Source organism: Acanthopagrus latus, chromosome 23, assembly GCF_904848185.1.
Source record: "Acanthopagrus latus isolate v.2019 chromosome 23, fAcaLat1.1, whole genome shotgun sequence".
Lineage (NCBI taxonomy): Eukaryota > Metazoa > Chordata > Actinopteri > Spariformes > Sparidae > Acanthopagrus > Acanthopagrus latus.
The window spans coordinates 8225444-8241485 of NC_051061.1; the positions used below are offsets into that span (position 1 = coordinate 8225444).

The following is a 16042-nucleotide window of genomic DNA, read 5'->3' on the forward strand; positions in this document are numbered from 1 at the left end:
AGCAATGTTAACTTCACCTCTAGATGCCATTAAATCCTGCACACTGGAACATTACATTAACCACACCGATTATCATCAGCTAAGGAATATTAAAGAACAACCCTGGTGCTTATTTTCTCAGGTTCCCTCAGCCTCAAGCCCACCCGTTTTGTTGAAGACATAATCTTTATAAACGAGTGACAAGTATATAGTTTAATTCCTAAGAAGGAAATGTAGTTTCATTTTCTAACTAGAATCATTGCCTTGCAGCTGTGTGCCTCTCCACACCAGTAAAGTGGCTGTTCCTGAGTTATGGCATTGAAAAATGGCCAGAACATTTTTTGTTGAATATAAACTCAGATATAAAATCAAGTTAACCAATAGACATCTGTGTAAAACGTGTTTCATAATAATCATATGAATCACTGACTAATGACCAAAAATGTGACCTTTGGCACCAAATTCTATCGATTTAGTTCATCCTTGAGTACAAGTGAATGTTTTTGAGACATTGCGTTCACAAATCGCCGGCACGGAGGCATAACAAGTAGTACTAGTTTACCAAAAATTACAGAAAAGTCCATTTGGTGGATACTAAGGATGAACAGCTAAGGATGAATACACATTTTTGCGCTGGTGGATGGTGGATGCTGACTGATAACTACACTGCCCATGTTCATATTAATGAAAAAAACATATCAACCAGTGCAGCAGCACAGCTGATTAATGTGTTTAATAGTTTTGGGACAACACTAGAGCTGTAGAGGAACAGGATATCAGGCATTGGCTACACAGACAACCCTTTTAAGAAGGAGCGCTCTGTTGTGGGTTTTGTTCTTGAATTGGAATTGTTGATGAAAAAAAAACCAAAACAAACTCAGATTAGTGCTCTCATTCATTAATGTGGCCTGGTTTGACTGTAGTCACATCAGGTAATTGTAGCCTGAACTGTTGGACGCATTAAGGTGTAAAGCATCATCAGTCAGAGCTCAGCCTCGTGTCTGTCGGATGGGAAATTTATTATACCTCCTGCCTTTTAATGTATCGAACCATCCTGATGTATAGAGCACCAAACAGCCTTATGTAATGAAATGCCAGTGAAGCGATGCACAAAGAAGGGACACACACACACTTGCAGCTGTGGATGCGAGGATGGTGTGGACAGAGCAGAGAGATAGATGGATGCTTTTATTTATCTCTCACTGGATGGGAATCTAAATCACAACTGAATAAACGCAGTTAAAATCCAATACACACATACATGCACACACACACACACACACACACAAACCTGATTGTACACACTTTTGTGTGAGTGTACCTGATGAGGTCACGCTATTACTTTGGAGGGGGTAAAAATGGTACGCTAAAAATAACCCCTTAACACACAAACACACACACAAACTCACACACAGGAGGATCATTAAGACTGTTGTCTTGTACCTGCAGGTCAGCATGTTCATCATGATAATGTGTGAGTAACAAACAGTGCACTGGGAATCTTTAAACAATAACAAACACACACACACACACACACACACACACACACACACACACACACACACACACACACACACACACACACACACACACACACACACACAGGCAAGCACATGCACACATCATCAGGGAATGGAGGATACATGGAGATATGTGGCCTCTAGTCTAAACTGATATACTACCTTTGCATTCAAAATAAGTCATTAAGGACAGTGAAGTGGCTGTATTTAAAGCTTGAAAGAAAGAAGTGCAAAGTCAAACACATAACATAAAAAGGCTGCACTTGCAGTAGAAAATAGCACCTGTGTCCACCTCGTCTTTATCATTTTGCTATTTTCAGCTGTCAGTTCATTCATCCTCGAAAACAAACCCAAATTTGTTTCAGGAAATCAAACACACTGCAGCTCTTTTAAGGCAGCACACAAAAATGTGTTTCTGGAGCTAACAGAGGCAGCTATTAAGAGAACTGCTGCTTAAGAGATATCTTTTACTGTAACTGCTTATTTACTGTACTTATAAACAACAAATTTCATGAAAAGACAAAACCAACAATGCACAGCTAGTCCTGATAGTGTCTATCTAAAGCTAGAAGTATCTTATTCCTCTGTGTCATAGAGCTCAACTGTATTAGTTGTCCAGCTTTGTCCAAGGAATGCACTTTATATTAATTTTAGATATTAATCTCATACACTTTTCATACAGTGTATCCATGCATGGAGTGTGTAATTAGGAAGGAAACATCGTGAACAGGTTGCCAGCCTATCAGAAGATAAATTCTGACCAGAGGTGGAGCAAAAATAATACTCTGGAACAGTTCTTGATCAACAGAACAGCTACAGGAACCACAAATAAGTCTGCAAATAGATTAACACTTCTGCAGCCAAATGTGTGTGTGTGTCTTTGTGTGTAGGTTAGGTGGGTGTCACATATTTCCTCAGCCCACACTGAGGTTGTGGAGAGCTACCTCCAAATGCTGTATCAGTGAGTGAGTCAGTAGCTGTCACACAGACTTATGTCAAGTGTCACAACCAGTCTATGATCTCATCAAAGAGAAACCAGTGCAACACACACATACACACAAGCACACACACACACACACACACACACACACACACACACACACACACACACACACACACACACACACACACACACACTTAGAGACACAAAGCGCCAAATAGAGTATTGCAGTATTGACCTGGTTTGAAAAGGAAGAAACATTTTTTTTCATGAATTAAAGGTTACATTTCATCCCTCCAACTAGTTTTTGTGGTTTCCTGTGAGGTTTTGTCTTACTTTCAACCTTCTTTCTTCAACTTCATCATCTCCTTTTCCCTCGACTCTCTCTCATTCACCTTCTCAATCTGCTTTTCTTTCTCACTCTCTCGTTGTTTCTCCCAGGCAGCGCATATGTGAAATAATGTTGATTCAGATTGATTATGCAGTAAACCTAAACTTCAATGATATCAGCCCTGTGGGTTCAGTTGCCAATTTAAATAAAACAAAGGTTTTGGGCTCAGGACAAAACCTACAAAGGAGAAGGGGGCAGGCAGACAAAGAGAAGATCTAAAACACCTAAAACCTTTTAGAAAATGTGAATGAATTATTTTAGGTTGAGTCTAGGCACTACACAGAGGCTCCAACGATGCAATACAAAATTACATTTAGTAATTGTTGTGATGAAGCAGCATCCCCACTCAATATTAAACAAATGCTAATATCTAATTTGCATCACAACACTTTTATGAGAAACGGAACAAGAGGAGGATGTGGCTTGCACTGCAAAATCACTCAAAGACACTCAAGTGGATGATAAAAACAAATAGCCATCAATACATACGGGCTTAACACATTTTCTGTAATAACAAAGCCATTACATAATTAAAATCGTGATCCCATTTGAGAAATAAACAGAACCAATAAAACAGACACCCGCAGGTTTGTCTCCAGATAAGGGAGGAAACAGTTAATCAATAAACAGTTATTAGTCATTTATGTGATGGCTTTGAGAGTCCCTCAATTCTAAAAAAAAAAAACCTGTACCCAAATCTCTCAGTGATGGCCCCTAAATAATGTCCTTTACTGAGATGCAACTCAGTAAAGCAGGTGTACCTGTGGCTCAGATCTGGTAAACTGGAGTGTATCGCACAAGTGCCATTTCTCGACACCGCCTGAACATGTACGGTACAATTTCACTTTCTCCAAATTCTTGGGAAATTAGATAAGCTGGAGTTTGGATAATGTCCTTCACAGTATTATTTCACCTTATGGGTGTGGATACTGTTGGATACATGTGTGCAGACTGGCTTGACTTCATTCATTTTCTGTTTTGCTTGTGTCAATTTTGCAGAGAAATAGCCCTCACATACCCCGGGACTCTGACCCCTACACTACGTCACAACTCTAGTCTGTTTCTCTAATTCGATGCACCTCGAAGGTCATGCAAGCATGTGCATACATGGACATCAAAGTCTGTTTGTGTGTGTGGTGGATACACTCTAATTAACAGTAAACTAATGAACACACACATACACACACACACACACACACACACACACACACACACACACACGGTGGGACCATCTATCAGGAGACATTTGCCTCACAAAGGTCAACATGGCCTAAGGGCATCTGCAACCACAGCCACAGCAAGGGATTATGGGACATGGCGAATAGGCATGGGAGTCCAGTTTGTGCACAACTGCCATCCTGTGTGCGTCTCTGAGTCATGTTGTTTAGTTTCTCCTACTGGGTCCAGTACACTGCTGCTGTCACATATCTGTGCACACATGCTCATATGAACATGGACACACACGTGCACTCTTCGCTTGTATGCTATCATTTCTTACTGAAGCGCAACTCCATGACGCAGCCCCAAATAAAGGTCGCAGTGAAGTACAGTGTGTGCACTATTACTCTGAATAATAATAATTGCTGCTCATGTTTGAATACCGGCTGACCATTTATGTCATAATGACCTTTGTATTAATGCCAAAAAAACACACTTAAATAGACAGATGAATGTTACAGTTTCCATGTCTGAAAGGGCTCCTGAGACACAGTTCAGCTCACACACACATTTGGAAATTATGTATGAAAACAGTAGTACAGCAAATCCAAGGGCTAAAAGACGAGAGGTAGAGGAGAAACACTTTCCGTTTCACTGACTCCTGACTAACTGCTAGCTGTTCTTGAGAGTGCTGAGCTACAAACACACTTTTATTATTTAGCTTTACCTCACATCTTACTTTATCTTTTTGCACCTCCTTCTCTCATTTTTTCCACTCTGCTTCACTCTCTCTAACTCTTTTTGGTTAGCCTGCACTCTCTACTATCGTCTTTCCCTATCTGTTTAATTATCATCACCATAATATTGATACAATCAAACTGTATCATCACAACAAAGGTGAACAACTCTGAACTCTGAATGAAACATAAATATTTGCCTACAGTAGCAGTCTAGCTCTGCATGTTAAATTACAAGTGCACAATGGATTGTGCATACTAAACAGTGAATATATTCCACAAGGTATAATAGTGCCTCAAATCAAGGTTAAAAAGGAGACAAATACAAACAACACCGTGCCCAGATGCCCCAACGATTGTGACGAGCTGGGCATGAGGTGCCAGCTGTGTTGTCCTTGATCTAACTCTGTCCCACACATACACACACACTGAAACACCATAAATTACAAGACCTTTGCAAAAAAACACTACAAAACTAAGACAACAATAATCAACCAAGCATGCGCTGAAGTAAGGAAAGATTCAGGTCAGTAAAATTGTTCACAGATCAAAGTGACAGGTACAGTATGAGATGAACTTGTTTTGACAGGTAGGAGAAAAGAAATCAGGTGATGTCAGGAAGCAAATATGTCAAATCTGGAGTATTTGATTGACATGAGAGCTCACAGGTTTACTTTGAGTGTAGTGGGAGAGCACTGTGTCTTCTGGGTGTAAAAACAAACTAAATTCCCACAACAGTAAACCATGAGCTTTATGTGCAAAAAGAGAAATGCATCTGATGTACTTGAGAATGAGTTATTTCAACTAGAATGGCAGTCAGTAGAATGCATACCTCTACCAAAGCCCAACAGTCCCCTTTATTTCAATTAACCCTGAACCAATGTCAAATGAAACATGTTAAAATCTACTAGAGTCAGATTTGTCTTTGGATGCATGCATAATATCTTGAGAAATTAATGAAAATGCCCCCCCCAAAAAAACAAAAAAAAACCTTGTGGTGCTGTTTATGTCCCTTCACTTGGATCCTCACCAAAAGTTAATAGGGTCTATTCTGGTCCAAGATCCATCCTCATCCAAGTTCTGTGGAAATCTGTTGAGTAGTTTTTGTGTAATCCTGCTGACAACCAACCAACAAATGCACATGGGTCAAAACACAACACCCTTGGCGGAAGTATTGAAACTGAATAGGCTGTTTAGTTAGCAGTTTCTAACTTGGCTAAATTTAACTAATAATTAAAGGATTGCAGCTCTTATCTATTTGTGCTGCTGCAGTTGAAACAAAGCAGGGACACCAAATGCCTTTACATAAACAAGTCCTCCATACTAAATGACAAAACTATTTGCCCCCCTCTAAAATGACCCATACACAGACTTGCTAATTTGATGCCTCTACAGCAGTGCTTTGATCTAAATGCTAGCATTACCATGCAAACATAATGTTCTTCAGTAGGTAATATTCAGCAGGTTCAACATCTTGATTTAGGTTTTGTTCTACTTAGGCATGCTAATTTTGCCAACTACCACTAAACACAAGTACATCCAAGTCTAATGGGGAAGTCATTAGTTTGCAAACGAATTTGATTGTTAATCAAAATATCAAACAGGTTGAACAACTGATTTTATTATGGTGTCAAAGGAAGAGATCACCACAGTGATATAATTAATCCGCTCAAAACCATAAATGTGAACGTCACGGTGGCACTAGGAAAAGTACATTATCTTGGAATCATGACTGTCTGCATAAAATAGTAATAGCTATCCATACAGTAGCTGCTGACATATTCTAGTAAGGACTAAAGTGGTGCACCCATTATCCAGCAACATAGTACAGAGTGTGGCCAAAAACTACTCGGTTAAGGTCAGGAATCAAGCAAGGTTATCTTTTACTGTTTGTAGGTTATGGATGCAAACAGCAGACTGGCATGGTAAACTCACACTCTTTATACGCTCACGCTCAGTCCAAACCAAGCGACTTCCTGCAAGGTTTTCCAGTGTTGTAACATCGCACTTCTTTCTCTTTTGCTTCTGAGAGAAAATGGGTTTGTGTCAGTAAAACATGAACGCAGGTCGTTTTAGGTATCTGAACAATTGACCACTGCTGTAGTTATTGTGGTGAGGACAGCCTCATTCCCAGGGGAGCTGTCCCTAATCAGCTGATGAATGGTCCAAAAGCTGCATGTGAGTGACCCGTCTCAGCCCAGCCACGTGCACACACACAAACACATGCACTCAGAATATAAAGCGTTTTGTCAACTAGAAAACAGAGGAGAAGAAGAGGAGGGAGTGAGCAAGAGCGAGGAAAGGAAGTTGAAAAGCAGAGCAAATTGGACTGCTTGTTTCCTCAGAGCGCCTCTGACAGCTCAGTGTGGGTGACTGTGCCTCTTCCTCTCTCTCTCTGTCCCTACCTCACTCACTCTCTCTGATTACCTCTTTCCAGGCGGAGGAGAGCGAAGACGGGAGGGAGGGAAAAGAGGGAGAGGAAGAGGCTAGTTTCCACAGTGATGGCTGATGAAAGAGAACGAGACAGGTTCTGCTTGGTTGCACACCTCTCCTCTTTCTCTCTCTCTCTCAGTCTGTTGTTCCTCAAATGCCCATGTTCTCGTTCTCTCTCTCTCTGTCCTTCTCCAAAACACTTCTTTCTTCCTGTTTCAAATCTTCTCATCATCCCCTCTTTGCTCTACTTCCTTTTTTCTACTTCCATTACCAAAACATCCATTCATTGCTTTCCAATTTCCCCTGTCATCTTCCTCTCATCTCTTCTCACTTTTGCTTATGCTTGTTTCTAGGATCCAGTCATACTATGTTGCCAAAAGTATATGGACAGCTCATTCTAAAACATGCTGATACAACAGCCTTTTACTCTTCTTGGAAAGCTGGCCATGAGAATTTGCTCCCATTCAGCTAAAAGAGCACTAGTGAAGCCAGGCACTGATAGAGGGGCATAAGTAGGTCTGGGCATTAGTACTCAGTATCTTAAAGGTATCAACCTAAATACCCCAGTAGCGGTGTTAGTTGTATTGAAACTTCTCCAATCAAACAGTACTTGCAGTTGATCCTTTTGTGCCAAGATCTAGAATAATAAGATTGCTCGCAGTCAATCACTGCAAAGTATTTATTGCAAGTGCCCAAACCACTGTGATGGCTATACAGTCTGTGGTGAGGTGAAATCGACGGCAGTGTATTTGTTGGAGTTGGCAGTTCAGAGTCATGCCAAACCATGTGAAAGACCCACTTGTTCACCGTGCCACTGTTGGATGAGAACACCATTGTCTCATTCCGTCATCAAGCTAGTGATCACAAACACGCAAAGTATGTTACACTTCCAGAATAAAGGCACCAAAACAACTTTGTTAGGCTTAGGACAACATCATGGTTTCACTTAAAAGAGCTGCTCTCTAAGAACAATCACTACTGACCACTTGCTTCTCATGGGGCTGAAAACCTGGTTGCCTGGATGAAGGTACTATTAATGAACCACCCGATCATCCCAAACCTCCTTCTGACATGGATTTTCAGCCTAATGTGTACCTCATCTTCTGCTCTCCTCAGTGGTAACTTCACAAATGCGTGCACTTTTTGCTCCCGGGGGAGGCAAAAAACATCACATTCACAAGCTCGGCAGGTCGATTACACACTTTGTCGTTAGACTTGGCTGTCATGCCACCACACATTTCAAAGTAAGGCTATACTACATGCCTGTGGTGTTTGATGAAAAATGCATAAAATTCAGGTAAAACTTGGAATACGAGTAACACAACAAAGCAACTCAGGAAGCACAGAATAAAACCTCAAGGCCAATGACTTCTTTCACAATAATGTCATCTTCTCCTCTATGATGGTGGTTGTTGAACGATGAACACAACAACTCCCATGATCCCACCCTACCTATGTCTTTTGTTTCATTTTGATTGAAAGACCCCCTGCTGCACAAACGACATACTGTGCCTTTCAGTGTACTGGTACTAGTAGCAATAAGGCTGCGTTTAAGTTTACCACAAAGGTGCCTCTTCCACACCAATCTCAGAAAAGACATTTCTTTATGGGTGCTGCTTTGTGCATGGCAGAATTACAGCATCAAAACAGTAAAGCATCTTCCCCACACAGTTTTCTTAATGCTGTATGATCACCATTGTGCAAAATAGTGACATTCACTATCAAGATTTCCTTTAATTAGAATGAAGGGATCTAACCCAAACCATAAAAAAATGATAAACTTCCCTTTTCACCTTGCTCCTTATCTTTTCAATCTCCTTCATTTTTTCCATCTCTGTCTTCGATTCCTTCCCCAACCACCTTCTTTCTTCACCCTGCTCTTTTACCACAGCCACCTGGGTGATCATTTTTGTCCCCGTCTCTGTTTAAAACCCTGCTCCTTCACTCTATTACCAGGTGATCATTTAGATCCCCGCCATGGTCAAACACTCCCCAGAGATTCACCTGAAACAGAGGCCATGCACAGCTCATCCATCACTTTCCACCCACCACCACCCCTCTCTCCTGCTTCATTCATGCACATTCTGGTCTCTCTTCATTCATGCTCCGTCTCCAATCCTCTCCTGTGCCCAGCCCCCCCTCTTTGCTTGTCTTCTCATTTCCTGGCTTCCTCATGCTCATTTATCACAGAGGGAACGTAACACCTCAGTACACCTGCACAGACACACAACAACACATTCACCGCATGCCAGAAATCCCAACCTGACCACACACTGTTAGTGGGTAGAGGAAACACACAGATGCTATAATGAATATAGGGTACGTTAGAGTACACTACACATATAGTAACATAGACCCCATAACGCCTGGTGTGTAAGGGTAATCTACTGAATATCTGGAGAATGATACAGTGCAAATGCCAGTAAAATATGTCAATTTAGTGAAGACTTTTACACGTAGGGTAAACACTTTTGGTGTTAAATTTCCTAATTTTCCTAGCCTGACATGCCAGATGATTTGTTGCACAGAACCATCTTGGAAGGTGTCAAGAGAAAGTATTTGGGAAAAGGGAGCCATTTTTTCTAAACTAATTGCAAGGTGATTGGACGAACCATCTGCTGTTCTTCCTTCAACTCTTGTGGAGCTGCCATCATTGTATTTTTTTTGTCATTAAGCTTTTCTCTTGCTGGTCGCAAATCAAGATGGATTTGTGAGATCAGGTGACTTGGGTTTCCTTTAATTCCTCTGTTGGCTCTGGTCTTTACTTTGGGTAGGAATGCATTTTCTTTTCTGGATTACTTTCAGTGTTTTTGTGATATGTGATGTCAAGTTATGATTATATTATTTTATGATATTTTCATGTACTTGTAGCAGCAGCCTCTTGAGACCATGTTGGCTAGCGTTGATCATTCATCATTTGGTTGATTATTATAAGTAAAAATGTGGTCAAACTGCACAGATTGCATTCTGGGAGAGGGGAGATCTGATCTGTCATGGCTTGGGGTTTTTAGTTTTTAGCTCAGTTATTTCCTGTTTTATTTGTGTAGATTTATTCTCATGTGTCATGTTTTACTTTTCACTTTCCTGTCTTTGTGTTTCTTCCAGCCCCTTTTTTGGTTGTCTTATTAGTTTCACCTGTTCCTTATAAGTCTTCCTCCAGTGGTGTATTTTTATTTAGTCTGTTTTGGATTCAGTCCTGCATTTCCTGCATTCTCCATGTCTGTTTTGATCCTGGTGCTCCTTGTGTTCTCTGTCCTAGTGTTTTTTTGTAATCCTGCCTTTGTTACCTGAGTTTAATCCTAGTTAGTACTTTTATTTTGTTTTGTATTTCTAATTACTACGTTTTGGATTCATCCCAGCCTGGTTTTGTCAGTGTTGTTGCCTGTTTAGTATCTGTGGTCTTCAGCTTTATGTTATTTTGCAAAATGGAAATACAACCATGATCTAAACCTGATCTTCTATAGCCTGATACAAATTGCACGTAAAGGTGTAAACAGGGTCATAAGTCATCATTGTACACAAAAAGGCCAAATACACTACAAAAAATAAATAAATAAATAAAACATCCTACACTTTAGTCACTTTTAGCTAATCCAAATACATCTGCTTTAGTAAAACAGGATGAGTCTTAAGTCTTCCTTCTTCTGGCCCCATATTATCTGCAGAGGAAACTATGCCACTGTAAAATAGGCTGCGCAGTACATATGCATGACTGCTCTATACATTTCCTAAGAACACTGCATACATGATGTTTTTCTACCCCCTCTCTCGCTCCATCTCTCGTTCACTCACCCTCTGATGTCAGGCAGTACAAGCCACATGTACACGAGTCAGAGACATCCATTTCCTGTCAGTTTATGAGGCGTTTATGAATTATAAAACTGTGACAACCAGGGACCCTGAATGAGTGAAGGGGGGATAAGATGGGTAGAATGAGGGAAGGGATAAGACAACTTATTCACTTTGGTTGTCTTATGGTGTATTTGTGTGCATGAGTGACTGTACGTATGTCGGTAAGCTTGTGTGTTTGTGTGTGTATGTGTGCATGTGTGCGTGTGTGTGTGTGTGTGTGCGTGGGTGTGCATGCACTGACATTGTGCTGACATTGCGTTAACTTGGCGTTCTGCTCCCACAGCTGTGCTTATTTGGTGGCTTGGGAATATCCTAGAATTTGTCTATTTATTCATTCAATTACAAGTGTGTCTGTGTGTGTGTGTATGTGTGTGTATGTAAATGAGAGTGTGTCTTCAATAAAGCCTTATACCTGCGCCATCTGGCCCTGTAATAGCCTTCCATGCCCCCCAGAATGAGATGGTTATGTCTGGCTGCATCACACACACACACACACACACACACACACACACACACACACGCACGCACAAAAGACACAGGCATGCCCCTACCAGAGGCGATGTGCCTTTTTAATGATAATTGAAATTGGTTTACTTGCCCCTATGCAGAGAATGTTCAGAGGATCAAAGTCAAATTATATACAGTGAATTATGTGTCAAGACATAATGAAGCATCTGAAACATTTACTATGACTTACTATGGATTCACCTTCAATCTTAAAGATATGATCACATATTTACTGTGTCAAAGGGTAATTCCACCAATTTTACACATTTAAATCTGTTCAGAGGTCATGGGGAGTACTTGTGCATATGTAGCTCCAGAGTAAGCTGCAGTTTAAAAATTGATCTAAATCCATGCAGCAGAGAGAGATATCATATCTTTTTATTCCACAGTCTTCTTAGTTAACAAAACCAGGTTCCTACATGACCCACAATGCAACTTATCCACTGAGTTACATCACTGAAGGCCATTTATCATTTTTAATGGTCTCTGAAACTGTCTCTGAGGCTGCATGTACAGAATTACCATTCAAATCTGATCAAAAACACTTCCAAAGTTTAATGACTTTACCCCAAAATAATCATGGTTTCAAAACACCAAGCTGTTTAGTGGCTGAATTCAGAGTGCTGTGACGTGACATCACTAGCTTATCTCACCAGAGCACTTGCGAGGTTAACGTCTAATGTTTGACTAGCCTCACATTTCTTGGTAATCCTATGTATTAATGTGATATCCTCTTCTCCCATGCTTATTACAAGTCACTCTGGAGCTGCACCAAATCGGCTGAAGCTGTTTTAAATCTCAACTGTACGCTCCTGTCAATGCAACAACTTGACTGACTGATATCTGCCCCTGTTTGTTTGTAATAAAACAGCTGTTTGGCTTTGAAAGGGGTGGGATAAGTGTCATCTCTGGCGTTATGAACTATTCTTTCCAAAATGCCCTAAGTGGCTCGTCTCCTCTCTTATAGTGTCTCTTGCACTATTCCCCAAGACCTGTAAACGCTAAATGCAAGGATTGGTTTCAGTTTTAATTTCAGTTTAGTTGCAAGATTTATCCAAGCCATGTTAAACCTAACTTTGCACCAAGAGTAGAGTCACAACACCTAACCAAAGAGGAAACACAACCCTTTACAGTTCAAACGTTAGCCAGCAAGCGAGCCACGCATGTACTACTTCGGTTGAGCTCTTCTATCTTTGTTCTCTTATCGTAAAGAGACAGTCAGGTATCAAAAAAATTTTGGGTGAATTTGACTGGAAGTTATTGTTGCAGATGATTGATCTGACCTCTTTTTAACATGAAAGACACATTTTAAGATAGTATTATGACATCGCTGCTTAGTTTGAGATTCCACAGGCAAGAAAACAGAAAATGTTGAAAGAGGAAGATGACATGAAGCCAAGGTCAAAGCCTAAGCTCAAATCTATGATCCCCCCCATCCCCAACACACAGCCACACAGACACACACTCAAATTTGTCAATGTTTCAACCTCAAACTACATTACATCCTTTCATTTACCTTGTTAAGTTTGGAGCCAAAGAAACAAGTCAATTAAAGGGAATGCAGCTTATTAAATAGTCCACATAACCCCTTAAATGTATCTAGTTTATCTTATCTTACTTGTCTATCTGATCCCAACATGGGGTGTGTATCTATTGGGGCAGTCAGCATCTCACTGAAATGATTAAATGTGGCAAAATATGGACGTAATCTCAAGCAACAAGTCCCAGAAATGGTATGCAAACTCAATTAATAGAGGGTCTATGACTGAACTCACTACAGAGGGGATGTTAAAAGTTCTCAACACAGCGCAGAAATGGCAGTCTTTGCCACGACCACATAAACTGCTACTTGGGTAGTTACTGAAAAATAATTATATTGAATGGGTATTGTACAAAAAATGCATACCATAGATAGTATCAAAGGGTTGATTTCACTAAAATCTTAATTATAACTTTATTATATAGGGGCTATGCAGAATTTGTGCTTGAGGCCAGTCGTTTCTTCATGTATACGGACATTATGACAGAGTGACAAAGTCAGGCCCCTTCAGGTTTCCCTCATGGGACCTACTTTCCGAAAAAATCAGTATGGTAGTGAATGGAGGGAGACAAATCATACTTTAAATCCCATTTGAACTGTGCCATGAACTACACATATGATCTAGGTGCTGTATCGTAGGCAACCAAACTTGTTTCAGTTTCTTGAAGACGTTTCACTTTATATGATGTTTGTCAATTTCCAGTCAAGAAATCAAAAATGTGTTTGTCCCTCCCCAGTGACTGCTCTACACATTCATTCCAAAAATATGGTCCTATGAGGTCCACTTGAAGGGGCGTGAGTTCGACACTCTATCCACTCACATATGGTATTAAAAAGGTGACTGATGAATGTATATTGATAAAATTGTTATATAGTCCCTCTTTAATATAGAAATGCTTCTATGAAATTGGCACTTGTGTCACATTCATACAGGTTATGCTACACCATTACTTCTGACTAGTGGCGCTCACTGCTGGCACTGATGCAGCAGGAACAAGCAAACGACCACCACTGCTGTGTGATGAATGTGAAAGACCCTGAAGAAGCCGCCCTCCTTGTTATGGCCACTAGATTCTGGCTCCAAAAAATAATGGTCAATACTCAGCAAACAAGATAACAAGATGGCTTCAAAAGAACAAATTGCTCACAATGCTGTGTGCAAGAGTCCCAGCAACAGTGTGCAGACCCAAGTACTTGTCTGTGTTGCAACTGACTGGCTATTAACAGCACCAGCTGCCTGTGTTTGTGCCTGTTAGAGCTTTATTTGTACCTTCAGCTATTCTGCGTGATGACAGCGAGAGCAGAGCCCTCATCATGAGCACCATGAGTGGAAATATCCTGTCTTTATTATGTTGCAGGAGAAAGGACGTGAGGGTGAACAGAGGGAGAGGACTGCTTCTTAAGAACCGAGTTTTGGGGATTATGGGATGCTGTCACACACACACACACACACACACACACACACACACACACACACACACACACACACACACACACACACACACTGAGTACACCACTGCTCCTCTGGTGTTAGACAGACATGGGGAGACGGGGACAGAGACAGAGTAACACACTCATGGATACACACCAGGAGACAACATAGACACCATAGACAGACAGAGACACATGTTGAGGGGAACACGGACAGAGAGACGGCTGTTACAGACAGACAAGCCAGTCAGTCAGACTGATCACGTACCTTCCAGACAGCAGGTTCGCCAGAGGCCGGAGTGCGTCATCACCTCCTCGTTCTTGCGGCTCGTGTCGTTGTCGCCGCTGCTCTTCACGCGGCAGACCCCGCGCGAGTACAGCCAGTAGTCTGTGCCGACGGCGATGGTCATGAGGCTGAAGGCGGCGAACGCGCCCACCGTCGTCACGAGCATCTGGACGCCGCGGTCACACATCAGCATCTTCATAAAGGCGGCTCCTGTTTGTCTTAATCTTCTTTTCTTTCCTCCCCCCTCTCTCCTCCTTCTCTTTTTAGATTCACCCTTTTATTTCCTTTATATCCCGCGAGACTTGGAGAGTCGATGTGAGGGGTTCAACAGTCAGACAGACCGACAGGCACTCGGGATAATTACCACTAATAAAAAAATTAATAAATAGAAAAAAAGGGGGGTTAAAATGTGGTGGTGCTCATAAGTAGGGTGCGAGGAATGAACTTGGCTGCCTCGTCCGTGGAGTTGACAAGAGGCTCGTGGCAAAGGGCGGGAAGGTGGGAGGGCGGCACGTCACTTTCTCGCGCATCAAAAAACCGGTTCTCACCAACACCACCCTCGCGCGCACACACACATACACACCAGGGGGGGTTTTGACGACCACCGGTTGTCCCCGACTACCCGACACTGCCCTCACCCAGTCAGAGTGGAGGGAAACGGCGATGCCACATTCCGCCTCTCCGTCCCCTCCTTCCGTGCGCGAGTCCCGGGGTTAGGCAGAGCGAGCTGCGTTAGAGCCGCCACCAGTCTCCTCTTCGTCTTTCCTTTCCTTTCCTTTCCTTTCCTTTCCTTTCCTTTCCTTTCCTTTCCCTCTTAACTTCTGCTGCTTCTCCAAAACAGCCCCCCTTTCCCTTGTCAATCCGTTAAACCATTAACCGCGAAGGTCTGCGTGGGAGGACTCCATCTTTAAAACAACAACAGAAAAGGGGGGGTTAGTTTGGTTTTCTCCGCTGATGTAGACGGTTCCTCTAATACATGACTCGCCCCTCACTCACCGCTGGATTTCTTCCTCCTTCCTCACAGCAGCAGCAGCAGCAGCAGCAGCAGCAGCAGTGCCCAAATCTGAGGCGGATTTTATTCTCTCCGCTCGAGTTTCCTGAATGAATGGGCGAATGAAGAAAGCCCATCCGTCAGCTATGAAGAGAGACTGGACGCTGACCGAGATCCGTCGTGTGTTTTCCACTCCAGCTGTTGACTCACTGACATATTTTTTCTCTCTCTCTCTCTCTTTTCTTCTCCCCCCTCTTCTTCCTCGACGTCAGGCTAC

At 41.9% G+C, this 16042-nt stretch overlaps 1 protein-coding gene across 1 annotated transcript in view; it reads right to left on the bottom strand.

Moving 5' to 3' along the window:
- The window catches only part of cacng3b (calcium channel, voltage-dependent, gamma subunit 3b), a 28035-nt gene that overhangs the window by 11684 nt on the left and 309 nt on the right, over positions 1 to 16042 (bottom strand). The window contains exons 1-2 of the mRNA XM_037090222.1: positions 15771 to 16042; positions 14757 to 15679 (exon numbers count right to left, since the gene is read on the bottom strand). The exon at positions 15771 to 16042 is cut by the window's right edge and continues 309 nt beyond it. Coding sequence (XP_036946117.1) covers positions 14757 to 14973 — 217 coding nt within the window. The 5' untranslated portion in view covers positions 14974 to 15679; positions 15771 to 16042. The remainder of the gene's footprint in view (positions 1 to 14756; positions 15680 to 15770) is intronic.